The 18,765-nt window shown below is 41.4% G+C and overlaps 1 protein-coding gene across 1 annotated transcript in view; it reads left to right on the forward strand.

The window, feature by feature from the left end:
• pgm5 (phosphoglucomutase 5) overlaps positions 1 to 18,765 on the forward strand; it is a 174,594-nt gene that overhangs the window by 136,025 nt on the left and 19,804 nt on the right. The window contains exons 8-9 of the mRNA XM_043716994.2: positions 10,728 to 10,863; positions 11,399 to 11,582. Coding sequence (XP_043572929.1) covers positions 10,728 to 10,863; positions 11,399 to 11,582 — 320 coding nt within the window. The remainder of the gene's footprint in view (positions 1 to 10,727; positions 10,864 to 11,398; positions 11,583 to 18,765) is intronic.

Here is an 18,765-nt window from a genome sequence, read left to right on the forward strand (position 1 = left end):
CCATGAAGTGTATAAGTCCTGCTAAGATTTGCTTCCCCAAAATGCAGCACCTTGCATTTATCTGAATTAAACTCTATCTGCCACTTCTTTGCCCATTGGCCCATCTGATCCAGATCCTGTTGTAATCTGAGATAACCCTCTTTGCTGTCCACTACACCTCCAATTTTGGTGTTATCTGCAAACTGACTAACTGTACCTCTTATGCACGAATCCAAATCATTTATATAAATGACGAAAAGTAGAGGACCCAGCACCTATCATTGTGGCACTCCACTGGTCACAGGCCTCCAGTTTGAAAAACAACCCTCCACCACCACCCTCTGACTTCTACCTTTGAGCCAGTTCTGTATCCAAATGGCTAGTTCTCCCTGTATTCCGTGTGATCTAACCTTGCTAATCAGACTCCCACGAGGAACCTTGTTGAACGCCTTACTGAAGTCCATTTGGATCACATCTACTGCTCTGCCCACATCAATCCTCTTTGTTACTTCCTCAAAAAACTTAATCAAGTTTGTGAGACATGATTTCCCACTTACAAAGCCATGTTGACTATCTCTAATCAGTCCTTGCCTTTCCAAATACATGTACATCCTGTCCCTCAGGATTCCCTCCAACAAATTGCCCACTACCGATGTCAGGCTCACTGGTCTATAGTTCCCTGGCTTGTCCTTACCATCCTTCTTAAACAGTGGCAACCACGTTAGCCAACCTCCAATCATCCGGCACATCACCTGTGACTATCGATGATACAAATCTCTGAACAACAGGCCCAGCAATCACTTCTCTAGCTTCCCACAGGGTTCTAGGGTACTCCTGATCAGGTTCTGGGGATTTATCCACCTTTATGCGTTTCAAGACATCCAGCACTTCCTCCTCTGTAATATGGACATTTTGTACATCTTGTAGATGGTGGATAGGTTTCAGGAGACAAGAGGTGAGTTATTCACTGCAATATTCCTAGCCTTTGACCTGCTCTTGCAGCCATTGTATTTTTATGGCAAGTCCAGTTGAGTTGCTGGTCACTGATAACACAAGGATGTTGATAGGGGGAGATTCAGTGATAGTAACACCATTGAACCAATGGGCAGTGGTTAGGTTGTCTCTTATTGGAAATAGTCATTGTGTAGTATTTGTGTGGCATGAATATTACTTGCTACTTGTCAGTCCAAGCCTGATTATTGTTGAAACTTTATTGCTGGAACAGCACAGCAGGTCAGGCAGCATCCAGGGAACAGGAGATTCGACGTTTCGGGCACAGGCCCTTCTTCAGGAATGAGTCATTCCTGAAGAAGGGCCTGTGCCCGAAACGTCGAATCTCCTGTTCCCTGGATGCTGCCTGACCTGCTGTGCTGTTCCAGCAATAAAGTTTCAACTTTGATCTCCAGCATCTGCAGACCTCACTTTCTCCTCGAAGATTTCAAGCCTGATTATTGTCCTGTTCTTGCTGAATTTGAACATGGACTGCTTCAGTATCTAAGGAGTCGTGAATGGTGCTGAATGTTGTGCAGCCATCCCAACTTCTAAGTTAATAATGAAGGAAAAGTCATCGAAACAATGAGGATAGTTAGGGCTAGGACACTACCCCGAGGTACTCCTACAGAGATGTCATGGAGCTGAGATGATTGATTTCTATCGTCCATGACCATTTTCCTATATGCCAGGAATGGCTCAAACCAGCAGAGAGTATGCCCCCTGATACCCATTGATTCAAGTTTTGCTGGGGCTACTGTCTGACTTGGTTAAATGCAGCCTTCTTATCAAGGGCTGTCACTCTCACCTCACCTCTGGAATTTAGCTCTTTCATACATTTTTGAACCAAAGTTATAATGAGGTCAGAAGCTGAGGGGCCCTGGCGGAACCCAATCTGGGCGCCACTCAGCAGGTTATTGCTGAGCAGGTGCTGCTGTTGATGACACCTTTCACCATTTTACTGATGATTTAGAGTGGACTCATTGGCCATTAATTGGCTGGGTTGAATTGATCCTGGTTTTTGCATAGAGAAATTACCTGGGCAATTTTCCATATTGTTGGGTAGATCCAGTGTTACAACTGTACTGGGACAGTTTGGCTAGGAGTACAGCAAGTTCTGGGATACAAGTCTTCGGTGCTATTGCCAGAATGTTTTCAGGGTCCAAAGCCTTTGCATTAGCTAGTGCCTTCAACTAATACTTTTTATAATGTGGAGTGAATCAAATTGGCTGAAGACTGGCATCTGGGATACTGAAGGCCACTGGAGGAGACCAAGATGGATCTTCCATTCAGCACTTCTGGCTGAGATTGCTGCCATTGCTTCAGCCTTATCTTTTGCACTGATGTCTCCTGTCTGCCTCCCATTAGCCTGGACTATCCGGACTGTCAAAAGTCCACATGTTCAAATTGTATATTTCTGAAATAGGCAAGAAATTTGGTGAGTGTGTCACATGAACCAAGCGATTATTACCCATGGATTCATGTGTGCACGTTTCAATGTTAGAATAAAGTTGATATTACCTCAAGTTGATATTACTTATTAAAAACCCAAAGTCCTACATGATCTTTCAGGTGGAAATAAAAGACTAATTCTAAGAAGGGAAAGGGAGTTCTCTCTAGTTTCCTAAATCAGTATTTGTCCCTCAATCAAAATGAGTAAAAAAGCAGATATCACCCTCCTTATCTTGCTGATGCTTGTAGAGTTTTCTGCACACAAATTGGCTACCAACTTTCTCTATATTTCAAGTGTCTAAGCTTCACTAGCTTTAAAGTCATACAAGTATGCTGACAATGTGAAAGGGGTGACTGAAATGCACATTTTTGTTTATACACTAAAATATGCATTTTTTTTTAAATGTAAGGAAACAAAGGTTCAGCTACAAGACTCTTTCAATGTGTGAGAACAAGTTGAAATGAAGTATATAAGTATCACAAAAATAACTTTTTCTTAGTCATTTGGAGGTTGTGTTCCTACCTGGCATGACCAATGTTTAGTACCCATTCCTATTCAACTCAATGACTTGCTGGACCAATTCAGAGGACAGTTAAGAGTCAGTTGCATTGCGGTGGGTCTGAGGTCTCTGAAAAACAAGAAATGGGTAAAGTTAAAAGTCACACAACGCCAGGTTATAGTCCAACAGGAATTTTTGAAAGCACTAGCTTTCGGAGCCCTGCTCCTTCATCAGGAGCATCTGATGAAGGAGCAGCGCTCCGAAAGCTAGTGCTCCCAAATAAACCTGTTGGACCATAACCTGGTGTTGTGTGATTTTTAACTTTGTACACCCCCAGTTCAACACTGCTACCTCCAAATCAAGACTGAGTAAGGATGGGAATTTTGCTTCGCCACAGAATATTAATGAACTAGATGTGATACCTTTACATCAATAGTTTCATGATCACCATAACTGGGCTGATTTTTTTCACTTCACATTTGGTACTTAACTGAAATCAAATTCTCCAGTTGCTAAGGTGGGATTTGAACTCAGGGGCTGGGTTTTCAGATTTCTGAGGTCCCAGCAATCCACTGCCATCAGCTTAAAAAGAGGGTGCTGCTCTTGACCACTGTGGGTGTCCCACAGCAATTTGACATTGGAAGTAATGTTAATGGAAGACGTTGGTGTTTGGTACCTCTGATGTACCTAAAGGAGTTCCTCCTCCTTCCCTTGTTCATCATCAACACATGCCACTTTCTGAGTTTGATGTATCGCACAGGCTTCCCATTGCTGTGGGTGGCAGAGGGATGAAGCCCTTAAGTGAAGATTAATTTGCCAGTTAAGTCTCTCAGTAGACTGTTAATCCATGTTAAATTTGCATTAGTTTTTTTTCTGTTAAAGTAAAAAGTTGCAAAAAACTGAAATGTTATGACTAATTGCATCATTAGGAGGTCATTTGACAAATTTTGTTAGTTTGGCTAATAGTTCCCCCACATGGACTAAAACAGGATGTTAATATCCTTGAGATGTTAATGGTGCGATTTAAACCAAGTTTCTGTACAAACATGGGAGGGCCCATCTTTCAGTACTGACATTCTGCAATGATACCAAGATTTTTAAAATGTTATTGTTGCAGTATTACTGATAGAATTATGATCCAGTGTTATGTCTTTAATTCTTCATTTATTTTATCATGGGATTCTCAAAGACATGGATCTGGTGCCCCAAATGACCTTACTAATTCCTGTGCTGCTTTTACAGAGAGTGAACAATGGCCCTTCTGACACCATGAGACCAATGAGATGATTGAAAGAGATATAGTATTGTATTAAAGATGTAACCAGAACTTTCCTGATTTTGTTTCATAGCACATAGCCAAGTGCCCATCACACCCTACTCAGGAAGAGCAGCTTGGCTCACATTGTAACTTCACTTTCTGATATTATATTAAGGCTGGGTACCATATGAAATACAGTATTCCAAAACAACAATGAAAAGCTTGAGTCTTAGATTTTTCACTCATTGGTGTCCCCCATCAACCTTAACACTGGATCCAGAATCATTCAAAATCTTTGTTGGACCCATATTGGAATTTAAAAAAAAATAACATTTACTCTGTTTTTCTACCCTTTAGTTTCTGATGGCTGAGTATTAATTACTGCAGTAATGCAAGGCCATGTTTTCTAAATGACCACTTCTCACTTTACACATTTGGAGGATTTAGTTCCCAGTTCAGCAATATCTCAATTTTAAATTCCACACCTTTGTTTACAAGTTTATCCTTGGCTGGCTTTGCACCTTCGGTATCTCGGTAATCTTCTTGATCCTCAGCAGACTCCAGGATCTGCATACTCTTCCAATTCTATCAGATCTGTTGAGCATCCCCAAGTTAAAATGCTTCATCATTAGCTGCGTGGGCCCTAGAGTTTGGAGTTCCCTCAACTTTTTCTCCATCTCTCGCTACCCCGTCTCATCTTTTGTAATATTCCTTAAAACCTACCTTATTAACCAACCTTTCATTGACCTCTCCTAATATTTTCATATGTGACTCAGCCACAATTTTGTTTTATCTGATAATGTCCCTGTGGAGCCATTTTTAGGCATTTTAAAGGCACTACATAAGTGAAAGCTATTGTTGTTGAGAGCGGATACATCACAAACTTTGACATTATGTAGTGTTTACACGTTACATTTAAAGTTGATGAAGGACCTGAGTGATTTCTATCTCATTTCCCCCATGGGAAAAGCATGCTATGGGCAGGAGCATCCCTGACCATTACAGGTACAATATGGGATATACACAAGGTCAATAAACATATTATTCTGAATGCAAGACTTGAATTGTGACGGTTAAAACATTCTCTTCCATTGCTACACATGCTACAAAAATCTGCGAAGTTAAAGCTGAATGTTGGAATTAGAATCTGACAAGACAGGGGCCTTTTGGAGGTCGCTGGGAAGTGGGTAGTAGGTAGAGGTGGATGTCATCGTGTAAAGTTGACTAAATGTAGAGCAAGGCAGAAGTGGTTACTGCAGATGCTGGAGATTAACATCACTCTAATCTTGACTCTAAATGTAGAGCAATACTTAAACAACAAGTACATTAATATAGCACTTTTTCAAATGGTAAGACATTATTGGCAGGACCAATATCAACAGTGAACTAATAAGGAGATATTAGGACAGACAACGAGATGTTTGCTCAAAGAGGTAGACTTTTAAGAAGAATCAGAAAGGAGGAGAGAGAGAGGGAGGGAAAAGTCGAGAGATACAGGCAGAATTCCAGAATTTAGGTTTAACAAGCTGAGAACATAACTGCCAGTGGTGAAGTAATTTAAATCAGGGATTGGTGCCAATTAGGTAATACAAATTCAATTAAACATTGTTTCAACAGAATGTGCTTTGTCTTTCACTTATCCACGCAAAGCTAATGTTGGAATTGCTGTTGTCCATATATCTAAAAGCCTGGGATAAATATTTGTGCAGTGCTCATTTAGCAGAATCACTTTGCAGATCTTGATATCTCCCTGACAGGCTAAAAGGGTTTCTTCAAAGTCTGCGGCTATAAAAGGATAGAAATTTCCTTAATGAGCTACTGAGGAGACTGCTTCTCTGGCACCTAGCCAGTGCCTTGACAGCACAGTTTAAAAACTCTTCCATTTTTGTCAGAATGCTTACAGCTTGCCGGTTTTGCAAATGGCAAAGTACTGATGTCATGATGTGAGCTTTGCAGCAGTGCAAACCAGCAAAGCAGCAACTATTAAACAATTAAACAAATCGTCAGCCAGCAAGCTGCAATGAGCAAATACTGCAATTACATATAATTAGATCTGATACAAAGACATTGGACCAATCAAACACACTTTCATCACAGATTTCATCTGATCTACTATACTGATGTATTCTCATCTCCTAAGGAACGGTTCCATAGCAACATTCCCTGCTCCTCAGTAATCAATCATAGCTTTTTAAACTTCATCCATTAGCCCACAATTTAGCCTACAATTTAATACAGTTCCCACAAACTTTTAGACATGAATGTCCCAAACTCAGACCTCAGTGGCTTTGTATTTCATAAAGTCAGAAGCCACACGACACCAGACTATAGGTTTATTTAAAATCACACACTTTTGGAGCATTGCTCCTTTGTCGGGTGAAGTGACCTGGTGAAGGAGCAGCACTCCAAAAGCATGTGATTTTAAATAAACCTGTTGGACTATTACCTGGTGTCGTGTGACTTCCGCCTTGGTTCACCCCAGTCCAACACTGGCGCCTCCACATCATGGCTTGCATTTCATAGGGCTTTGTAATTATCTGTCTGCACCTCTGATACAAAAACTAAGAGATTATATATATAAGGTGGTCACTAATAAATCCAACAGAGAATGAAGGAAAAGCTTCTTTATCTGTATAGTGGTGAGAATCTGGACCTCACTACCACAGGAACTGGCTAGGGAGGCAATGGCCTAGTGGTATCATCGCTGGATTGTTAATCCAGAGACCCAGGTAATGTTCTGGGGGACCTGGGTTTGAATCCCATTACAGCAGATGGTGGAATTTGAATTCAATAAAAATCTGGAATTGAGAGTCTAATGATGACCGTGAATCCATTGTCAATTGTTGGAAAAACCCATCTCGTTCACTAATGTCCTTGAGGGAAGGAAAATGCCATCCTTGCCTGGTCTGGCCTCCATGTGACTCCAGACCCACAGCAATGTGGTTGACTTAATGCCCTCTGGGCTATTGGGGATGGGCAATAAATCTGGCCTAGCCAGTGACGCCCACCTCCCATGAATGATTTTAAAAGAAACAGTGTAATGGAATTGAAAGGGAAGGTAGATAAACATATGAGGGAGGAGGAAATAGAAGGATATTGTGTGAGAGTCTCAGCTGGCCCTACCTTCTACATCTAAGATCACTCCCAGTGAGGATAACTGAAATGTTGTAGGTTCAGTCATTGTCCTGAGGACTCTGGGCACTCCACCAGTGAATGTCCTATGATCAGAGCCCATGGGAATGGTACTGATACTACCTTTTAGGCATGTCACTTTCATACCTTAACTGACTCTCGAACCCACACTCTGTCCCCAGCTTGGTCAAATTCTATCCTCAAAACTGCCTCTCTGACAATGCAGCACTCCCTCAGTGGTGGCCCTTTGTCAGCTCAACGTTCCCTCAGTATTGACCCTCTGTCTGTTCAGTGCTGCCTCAGTACTGTGCATTCCAACTGTATATTGCTCACTCAGGACTGACCCTCCAATAGTTCAGCACTGTCACAACACTGACCTTCTCTGCCAGTTCTGTGTGTCTTCAGTACTGAAGGTCTAATGGTGTAACACTCTCTTGGCACTGACCTTTTGTTAGTGCAGCATTTCTTTAGCAGTAACACTCCATCAGTGCATGTTCTCTCACAACTGACACACCACAACTCCCTCAGTGGTGCTCTCTCAGTAGAGCAGCATGGTGGCTCAGTGGTTAGCACAGCTGCCTCACTGTGCCAGGGACCTGGGTTTGATTCCAGCCTTGGGCGACGGTCTGTGTGGAGTTTGCACATTCTCTCCATTTCTGTGTGGGTTTCCTCTGAGTGCTCTGGTTTCCTCCCACAGTCCAAAGATGTGCAGGTTAGGTGAATTGGCCATGCTAAATTGAAGATAGTGTTCAGGGATTTAGATTAGATTCCCTACAGTGTGGAAACAGGCCCTTTGGCCAAACCAGTCCACACCGACCCTCCGAAAAGCAATCCACCCAGACCTGTTTCCCTCTGACTAATGCACTGCATCTCCCTGGCCTCTCTCCTCACCAATAGACACTCCTTAAAATCTATCTCTTCGACCAAGTGTTTGGTCATGTGTCCTGATATCCCCTTATGGGGCTCGATATAAATACTGTTTGATCATACTCCTGTCAATTGCACTGGATCACTTTACTGGGTTAAAGACACTATATATATGTAAGTTTTTGTTAGGATCAGTAAGTAACAAAACTGCAGCAGTTCAAGAAGGGACTGAGGGATAGCCATTTAATGCTGGTCTAGCCAGCAATACCACCATCTCCTGCCCTTATATAAGTACAATTTACAGTAGAAGATTTACCATTGCAATTCTTTTCACCAGGAGGCCCCAACTGAGAGCTAGAGTCTGTTTGTGGACAAGCAATTGTTAACAGATTTACGTTCACACAGTGAGGTTATTGTGGTCACATAGCTCAGTATTGGACAAAGCTGATCATATGCTTTCCAATGTAATAAATTGCCCTTGCTTATGCAAAATCAGCATTGCTGTAGTAAAACAGTGAATGCAAAATCAAGTCAGAGTCACCGTGAACTGATTATTGTTGCTTGAAAAGTCTGTAACATCTTTCATGACTGTGAATTGACCAAGCATTGAATCATTCAGTAAAAGGACTAATGGAATGTTGCCTTTATCTCAAAGTTGAAAGACAAATGGGGAGAAGCGCTGTCAAGTAATGTGTTCGGTCTATGCTCCAAACCACAGGAAGCATATGTTGACCTTATAAGGAGTGCGTTGCAGATCCACGGTAATGATACCAGTACTAGAAGTGTTCATCAAATATAAGGACATGTTGCAGAGACTAGGCTTGTATTCTCATCAATATAGAAGCCTGAGGATGGTCTGATCAAAAAATAAGAAACAGGAGCAGGAGTAGCCCATTTGAAACCATAACTCTGCTTAATTTTTCAAGAAGATCATGGCTGATTTTCTATGTCAATTCTATCTTCCCACAATCCATAAGACCATAAGATATAGGAGCGGAAGTAAGGCCATTCGGCCCATCGAGTCCACTCCGCCATTCAATCATGGCTGATGGGCATTTCAACTCCACTTACCCGCATTCTCTCCGTAGCCCTTAATTCCTTGTGACATCAAGAATTTATCAATTTCTGCCTTGAAGACATTTAGCGTCCCAGCCTCCACTGCACACTGTCGCAATGAATTCCACAGGCCCACCACTCTCTGGCTGAAGAAATGTCTCCGCATTTCTGCTCTGAATTTACCCCCTCTAATTCTAAGGCTGTGTCCACGGGTCCTAGTCTCCTCGCCTAACGGAAACAATTTCCTCGCGTCCACTCTCTCCAATCATTCCTATATCCCTTAATTCCCACAATATCCAAACATGTATCAACTTGTAACTTGAATATATTCAACAACGACGCATCCACAACTCTCTGGAGTAGAGAAGTCTAAAAATTCTTGAATTTCTGATTGAAGTAATTGCTCCTTGTCTCAGTTTTAAGGGGCGAACCTCCTAGTCTGAGACTGTGGTCCCTGTGTCCTAGATTCCACAGCCAAGAGGAAACATGTCCCTGCATTTATCCTGTCAGGCCCCTTAAGAGTTTTATGATTGAGAGGCTTAATAGAAATAGGAATTTCATTGTGCCCACGACATACCTTCTGTGTGTCTGCTTCATTGTGCTCCCTCCCGCAGCAATCCACTGGCTTCTACACCCCAGCCATCTTATTCTGGATCAAAATGTTAGAACCATCCATATTGCATTGCAAATTTTAAAAAAGCTTCAGTTTGTTGCAGCAATGATTTCAATAATTAGAATAACCTAAAGATAATCTATGAATTATGTAATTTTCCTCTGAAGCCAGCAACTCAAATGAGTACAGTGAAAAGTTTATAAGTCACCACTTACAGCGTCATCTTAGGTACAATGTACTTAGATAGAAATAGTTCAGAACAAGGTCATGGGGGAGAAAAATAGAAAAAGTAAAGAAATGAAAAGTCCAGCATTATAGATTGTAGGAAAAATTTAGAAAATAGAAACATAAAAAGTTCAGAATAACTGTCCTGCCTCGACTTTAAACAAAGAAGACACATTCCTTGTAGGAAATAACTGAATTGGGCATTTTAGCAGATCATTCCTGATAGACATTGTTATTAATTCCTCTGTCCAGCTGCTTGGCTAACCAGGATTTGTGCTTGCAGAAAAATATTAATAACAGAAGTTTCCTCATGTGTTCTTTCTGGGTAAAACTCTTCAGAGACTCAGAATGAGAGAAGAGATGTAAAGAGCTTGGATTATACAGCATGTTATTGTGATCTTCTGAAAGGGCAGTAGAAACAGGTTCAACAGCAATTTTTAAAAGGAAATCAGATAAATGTTGGAAGAGGAGAAATTTGCAGGGCCCTTGGTAAAAATCAAGGCTATAGATCTAATTAAGCATCTATTTCAAAGTGCCAGCACAGGCACAATGGGCTAAATAGCCAATGTCTCTGCCAATTGTTTGTATGTTCAAGGAACTCCAGTATGAAACCAGCTTTAGACATAAAACTCTTAAATGATTTTGTGTGTCACAGGGTCTGATCACATTCGGGAGAAGGATGGTCTCTGGGCTGTCCTTGCGTGGTTGTCTATTATCGCAGCTCGAAAGCGGAGTGTGGAGGAGATTGTTAAGGAACACTGGGCCCGCTTTGGTCGGAATTACTACTGCAGGTGAGCTCAGCATCTACTCTAGGAGACACCGGCTCATATTTCAACCTTGCAACTGAGGCCATTATTAGACGGACTTACCCCTGAACTGTCAGTCACCATTCAGTTTCCTCTGTAACTCAGTTGGTTTGGGTTCTGAATCATTGGGACAGTTAACTAAATTAACATTCTTTATACTTTGATCTCCAGCATCTGCAGACCTCACTTTCTCCCCATTCTTTATACAATTGCACATTAACCCACCCCATTGTCCAGTGACCACACACCCAGTTGTCACTGGATTAAAATCCAGGAACTTTCAAAGAAACAGTGCAGTTTCACCAAATGGTCTAAAGTTTAAGAAGCAGACTTAATGTTACCTACCCAAGGGACAACTAAAGATAAATACTAGCTTTTCTAATGATACTAAGGTTCCCAAAGGTGAAATGAAAAGGAAATGATCTGTAGTCCTTTGATATTCTATTGCTCTTTTATTTCCTTTAATTTCACTGCTTTCCCCTCAGCTCCTTACCTGAACTTGCTTTTTGTTTATGTCTAGGTTTGATTATGAAGATATTGACCCACGAGCTGCCTATTATTTAATGAGGGACCTTGAAGCTGTCGTCACAGAACGATCATTCATAAACCAACAGTTCGCTGTTGGCAATCACAACTACACAGTGGAGAAAACTGAAAACTTTGAGTACACAGATCCCGTGGATGGCATCGTGACCAAGAACCAGGTGAGTGGTCAAGCTATTCTGTACTTACTCTCTTCATGGGACTAGTCAGCAGTGGTGAAGGCGTATTTTTTGCATTAACCCTAACAGAGAAAATTTGCATTTCTGCAATTCTTTTCACAATCTCAAGACACACCAAGAGCAAATTGGCCTCCATAATAATGTACATCGATAGGATCCAATGTGCACATGACGAGATTCCACAAACAACGATCTTGATCATCACCAGGTAGTCAGTTTTCTGGCAACGTTGGTTGAGGATTAAATATTGGCTAGGATAGAGGGGAGAATCCCCTTGCGATTTTCCAAAACAGTGGCCATCCAGTCTATTAATGCAATTATGGAATGGTTACAGCACAGAAAGAGATTATTCAGCCCATTACATTTGTGCTAGCTCTCTTTGGGAGTTATCTATCTAGTCCCATTCTCCTATCTTCTCCCCAAAGCCATGTATATTCTTCCTTTTCAAATAACAATCTAATTTCCTCTAGCATGCCTCAATTGAATTTGCCTCCATCACACTCTCAGGCAGGGTATTCCAGATCCCAGCAATTTGCTGCACGAGAAAGCTTTTCCTTGTGTCGCTGTCACTTCTTTTAGAGGTCTGCACCATAGCAAAAGGCCCTTCAGCCCATTGAAACTGTGCTGGACAAAAGCAACCTGACTGTCCTAATCCCATTTTCCAGCACTTGGCCCACAGCCTTGGAAAACTTGGCATTCCAAGTGTATGCCTAAGTACTTCTTAAATGTTATGAAGGTTTATGCCTCTACCACCCTCTGAGTGAAAGCAAAGGTTTCCTCACGTCCCCTCTAAACATCCCTGCCCCTTAAATTAAATCCATGCACCCTGGTCATTAATCCCTCCATTGATCCATCCACCCTGTCTATGCCCGTCTACTTGGATAATCTTAATCATGTCTCCTCCATCTCCTTTGATCCAAGGAAAACAACCATAATAATGTACATCGATAGGATCCAATGTGCACATGACAAGATTCCACAAACAACGATCTTGATCATCACCAGGTAGACAGTTTTCTGGCAATGTTGGTTGAGGATTAAATATTGGCTAGGATAGAGAGGAGAATCCCCTTGCAATTTTCCAAAACAGTGGCCATCCAGTCTATTAATGCAATTATGGAATCTGTCTTTGAACTAAAACTCTCCCAGCACAGGCAATAAATAATAAACCTACTCTGCTCTCTCTCCAATGCAATCACATCCATCCTAGGATGTCGATTCCAGAACTGCACACAGTACTCCAGCTCTGGCCTAACTAATATTTTATACAGTTGCAGCATAAGTCCCCCTGCTTTTAAACTCTCTGCTTTGGCTAATAAAGCCAAGTATCCCATGTGCCTTCTTAACCACCTTATCTACTATCCTGCTATCTTAAGGGACTGATGGACATGCATATCGTGATCTCTCTGATCCTTGTCCTTCTCATGTATTTGCTTGTCTTATTTTTCCTGCCCAAGTGTGTTACTTCACACTTACTGAATTCCATTTGTCACTGATCAGCCCATCTATGACCAGCCAGTCTATATCCTCTTACAACCCATCCTCTTCACTATTTACCACTCTACCTATTTTTAAATCATCCATGAACTTACTGATCAGCCCTCCTCTATTCAAGCCTAAATCATTAATGTATAAGACAAACAGTAAGGGCTCCAAATCTGATTCCTGTGGGACCCCATTGGACACAGGCCTCCAGTCATAAAAACATCCATCAGCCATCACCCTCTGCTTCCTGCCACTCAGCCAATCATAAATCCAGTTTGTCAAGTTTCCTTGAATCCTAAGGTCTCTTACCTTTGCTACCAGTCTCCCATGTGGGGACCTTATCAATACCCTTGCTGAAGTCCAAGCAGCCTCTGTCAAATTCATTGTCTCACCTATACAGCTGCTTACCCCTTCTAATTAAAGTAGGTTCTCCGAAGATTTGAAGTATAAAAACAACAAACAGTTCTTACCTGGTTGTAAAGGAAGATATTGAAGCATTTTGTTTTCAAATAATGAACTCCATTTTGTTTGAAAACTTCCTTCCTCTCCTGTAATTGATCAGCAGTACGAGAGATTTTTAAAAATATTTCTTTCAAGCATAAAGGCTTTAATGAGCTTCATCTCATTAAATCTGTTAAGCAATCAAATTTTAAGATGTCTAAATATTTCCTACAGAAAACTTAAAATTTTCACCTTTTGGAGCAGATTGTCAGCAGGTAATAATGATTACTTAACAAGCCAGTGCAGGTTCAATAGGCCAAATAGCCTCCTCTTACATCAAAACACTTTGTGATTCTGTGATCTTCTATGCTGAAAAGGCCTTATCTGAGTCCAGACATCTCGTGATTCTTTCATTGTCTTTTTTCTGAAAAGACATGAAGATTAACAAAAAGCTATCACTATTTTAGGCATGAAAGCTACGAACAGACATAAGTCTGTAAAATTAAAAGAGCAAGAGACAAACAAGTTATAATTCCACTCGCTCTAAAATGACATGCTAGACTAGGTGCATATAGATGACATGAGTGAAAAAGAACAAGCGATGTGTCAATCCACATATTGTTCCACAGGGATTGGTACTGGGACCACTTCTAGTTGTCATTTACATAAACAATTTGGATGAGAAAATAAGAGGCATGGTTAGTAAGTTTGCAGGTGACACCAAAATTGATGATACAATGGACAGGAAAGAAGGTTATCCAGGATTACAAAGAGATCTTGATCAATGGAGTGTGGAGTGGCAGATGGGGTTTAATGTGGATAAATGCAAGATATTCCATTTTGGTAAAACAAACATGGGCAGGACTTATATAATTAATGGTAGGGCCCTAGGTAGTGTTGTAGAACTGAGAGACCTAGGGGTACTAGTGTATAATTCTTTGAAATTTGCATCACAGGTAGATGGGTAGTTAAGAAGGCATTTAGCATGCTTGCCTTCATTGCTCAGACCCTTGAGTATAGGAGTTGGGAATCATGTTGAGGTTGTACTGGACGTTGGTGAGCCCTGTTCCAGAATACGATGTGCAGTTTTGGTTACCCAATTATAGGAAGGATGCTATTAAACTGGAGAAGGTTCAGAAATGATCATCATTTATATAAATGATTTGGAAGTGAGCATAAGAGGTACAGTTAGTAAGTTTGCAGATGACACCAAAATTGAAGGTGTAGTGGACAGCAAAGAAGGTTACAACAGGATCTTGATCAGATGGGCCAATGGTCTGAGAAGTGGCAGATGGAGTTTAATTTAGATAAATATGAGGTGCTGCATTTTGGGAAAGCAAATCTTAGCAGGATATATACACTTAATGGTAAGGTCCTCGGGAGTGTTGCTAAACAAAGAGATCTTGGAGTGTAGGTTCATAGCTCCTTGAATGTGCAGTCGCAGGTAGATGGATAATGAAGAAGGCGTTTGGTATGCTTTCCTTTATTGGTCAGAGTATTGAGTACAGGAGTTGGGATGTCATGTTGTAGCTGTACAGGACATTGGTTCGGCGACTGTTGGAATATTGCATGCACTTCTAGTCTCTTTCCTATTGGAAAGATATTATGAAACTTGAAAGGGTTCAGAAAAGATTTACTAGGATATTGCCAGGGTTGGAGGATTTGAGCTATAAGGAGAGGCTGAACAAGCAGGGGCTGTTTTCCCTGGAGCATTGGAGGTTAAGGGGAGACCTTTTAGAGGTTTATAAAATCACGAGGGACATGGATAGAAATAAATAGACAAAGTCTTTTCCCGGGGGGGGGGGGGGGGGGGGGGAGGGAGGGGGGAGTCCAGAACTAGAGGGCATGGGTTTGGGGTGAGAGGGGAAGATATAAAAGAGACCTAAGGGGCATCCTTTTCACGCAGAGGGTGGTAAATGTATGGAATGAGCTACCAGAGGAAGTGGTGGAGGCTGGTACAATTGCAACATTTAAAAGCTTCTGGATGGGTATATGAATAAGAAGGGTTTGAAGGGATGTGGGCCAGGTGCTGGCAGGTGGGACTAGTTTGGGTTGGGATATCTGATCAGCATGGACAAGTTGGACCGAAGGGTCTGTTTCCATGCTGTACGATTCAATGACATTGATCAACTAATCAACTGATCAACTTCAACAACCATATGAACCTTTCCTTATGCATTAGATTTCTACTGAGCCATGGTGTCTAATTGTAATTGATACTTTTCACATCAATTAAATTCTAGTAACCAAATTTCCTTTTCTATGACAAATTAAAGATACTACAGTCCAACATTTTTGATACATTGACCATCCAATTTGCCATAATAAATTGTGTCTGACAATAGTTTGTGGTAATGCGTGCTTCAAAGGTGAATGCAGGAAGTGGAATGTTCAACATATTAGTTTTTTTCCTTGTTCCCGTCATTTGAACAGTCCCACAGAATGCAGAGTTCATACTGCATGCTCCATGATCATTAAATATAAAGTGACTTGATAACATTTTTAGATAGCTGTTTCAAAGCTACATGCTACTCATCTAGGCAATGATTTACTCTTACCAGCAACTCTCACATTTGGAAGAAACACACAGTTTTTCCCTTCCACACTATCACGATTCAATGACCTGACACATTGTTGGAAAGAACAGACAAAATGATTAATGAGAATGCAGATAGTTATTCCAACCTCATCCAGGACAAAGCATATGAGGTTGAGGTTTTAGTACGAGCACATAGATTCATGGAAAGATAGCACGTCTCCAGCCGAGGTTGTCTGATGTAATGAGTAATGAACAGGGTTCATTCGGAGGCTCAGTGAAGATGTTACCTAGAATGGTGATGAAACTTCTGAAAATGAACCTTCCAGCTCAGCGAGCAAACCTACATCCAGTAATGGGCAATGGCTAACTTCTACAAGGAAATAGATGACATATTAGAATTGCATATCATCAACCACCCATCGCACAGGATGTTTACTCAGATATAAAAGGTATCAAATTAGAAAGCAACCACACAGCTACAATAAATAAAATGCATCCATCCTCGATGACAGCACACGACAGACCAAATCTAAACCAATAAGTTGTGATAACCGTATAAGGCCTAGATCTGGTCATATCATAGAGCCATTTTCCAAATATGTAAAGAAATATTTCTATATGTTTGTCAGAGAAAGGATTCCCATTCTTTAAAGACAAAAGAGGGAATGTTGTATTATGATAAGAAAGGGATGATCATCTTATTGGGATTGTATTATAGACCCCCCAATAGTCAGAGGGAAATTGAGAAACAAACTTGTAAGGAAATCTCAGCTACTTGTAAGAATAATAGGGTAGTTATGGTGGGGGATTTTAACTTTCCAAATATCGACTGGGACTGCCATAGTGTTAAAGGTTTAGATGGAGAGGAATTTCTTAAGTGTGTACAAGACAATTTTCTGATTCAGTATGTGGATGTACCTACTAGAGAAGGTGCAATACCTGACCTACTCTTGGGAAATAAGGCTGGGCAGGTGACCAAGGTGTCAGTGGGGGAGCACTTTGGGGCCAGCGACCATAATTCTATTAGATTTAAAATAATGATGGAAAAGGATAGACCAGATCTAAAAGTTGAAGTTCTAAATTGGAGAAAGGCCAATTTTGACGGTATTAGGCAAGAACTTTCGAAAGCTGATTGGAGGCAGATGTTCACAGGTAAAGGGATGACTGGAAAATGGGAAGCCTTCAGAAATGAGATACCAAGAATCCAGAGAAAGTATATTCCTGTCAGGGTGAAAGGGGAGGCTGGTAGGTATAGGGAATGCTGGATGACTAAAGAAATTGAGGGTTTGGTTAAGAAAAAGAAGGAAGCATATGTCAGGTATAGACAGGATAGATCAAGTGAATCCTTAGAAGAGTATAAAAAAAGTAGGAGTATACTTAAGAGGGAAATCAGGGGGGCAAAACGGGGGCATGAGATAGCTTTGGCAAATAGAATTAAGGAGAATCCAAAGGGGTTTTACAAATACATTAAGGACAAAAGCGTAACTAAGGAGAGAATACGGCCCCTCAAAGATCAGCAAGGCGGCCTTTGTGTGGAGCCACAGAAAATGGGGGAGATTCCAAATGAATATTTTGCATCAGTATTTACTGTGGAAAAGGATATGGAAGATATAGACTGTAGGGAAATAGATGGTGACATCTCGCAAAATGTCCAGATTACAGAGGAGGAAGTGCTGGATGTCTTGAAATGGTTAAAAGTGGATAAATCCCCAGGACCTGATCAGGCGTACCCGAGAACTCTGTGGGAAGCTAGAGAAGTGATTGCTGGGCCTCTTGCTGAGATATTTGTGTCATCGATAGTCACAGGTGAGGTGCCAGAAGACTGGAGGTTGGCTACCGTGGTGCTACTGTTTAAGACGGGCGGTAAAGACAAGCCAGGGAACAATAGACTGGTGAGCCTGACCTCAGTGGTGGGCAAGTTGTTGGAGGGCATCCTGAGCGACAGGATGTACATGTATTTGGAAAGGCAAGGACTGATTCGGGATAGTCAACATGGCTTTGTGCGTGGGAAATCATGTCTCACAAACTTGACTGAGTTTTTTGAAGATGTAACAAAGAAGATTGATAAGGGCAGAGCAGTAGATGTGATCTATATGGACTTCAGTAAGGCTTTCGTCAAGGTTCCCCATGGGAGACTGATTAGCAAGGTTAGATCTCATGGAATACAGGGAAAACTAGCCATTTGGATACAGAACTGGCTCAAATGTAGAAGACAGAGAATGGTGGTGGAGGGTTGTTTTTCAGACTGGAGGCCTGTGACCAGTGGAGTGCCACAAGGATCGGTGCTGGGCCCTCTACTTTTTGTCATTTACATAAATGATTTGGATGCAAGCATAAGAGGTACAGTTAGTAAGTTTGCAGATGACACCAAAATTGGAGGTGTAGTGGACAGCAAAGAGGGTTACCTCAGATTACAACAGGACCTGGACAAGATGGGCCAATGGGCTCAGAAGTGGCAGATGGAGTTTAATTCAGATAAATGCAAGGTGCTGCATTTTGGGAAAGCAAATCTTAGCAGGACTTATACACTTAATGGTCAGGTCCTAGGGAGTGTTGCTGAACAAAGAGACCTTGGAGTGCAGGTTCATAGCTCCTTGTTAGTGGAGTCGCAGGTAGATAGGATAGTGAAAAAGGCATTTGCTGTGCTTTCCTTTATTGGTCAGAATATTGAGTACAGGAGTTGGGAGGTCATGTTGTGGC

This window comes from Chiloscyllium plagiosum, unplaced genomic scaffold (assembly GCF_037043375.1).
Source record: "Chiloscyllium plagiosum isolate Xiang-an unplaced genomic scaffold, Cpla_swu_hap1 HiC_scaffold_2, whole genome shotgun sequence".
Taxonomy (NCBI): domain Eukaryota; kingdom Metazoa; phylum Chordata; class Chondrichthyes; order Orectolobiformes; family Hemiscylliidae; genus Chiloscyllium; species Chiloscyllium plagiosum.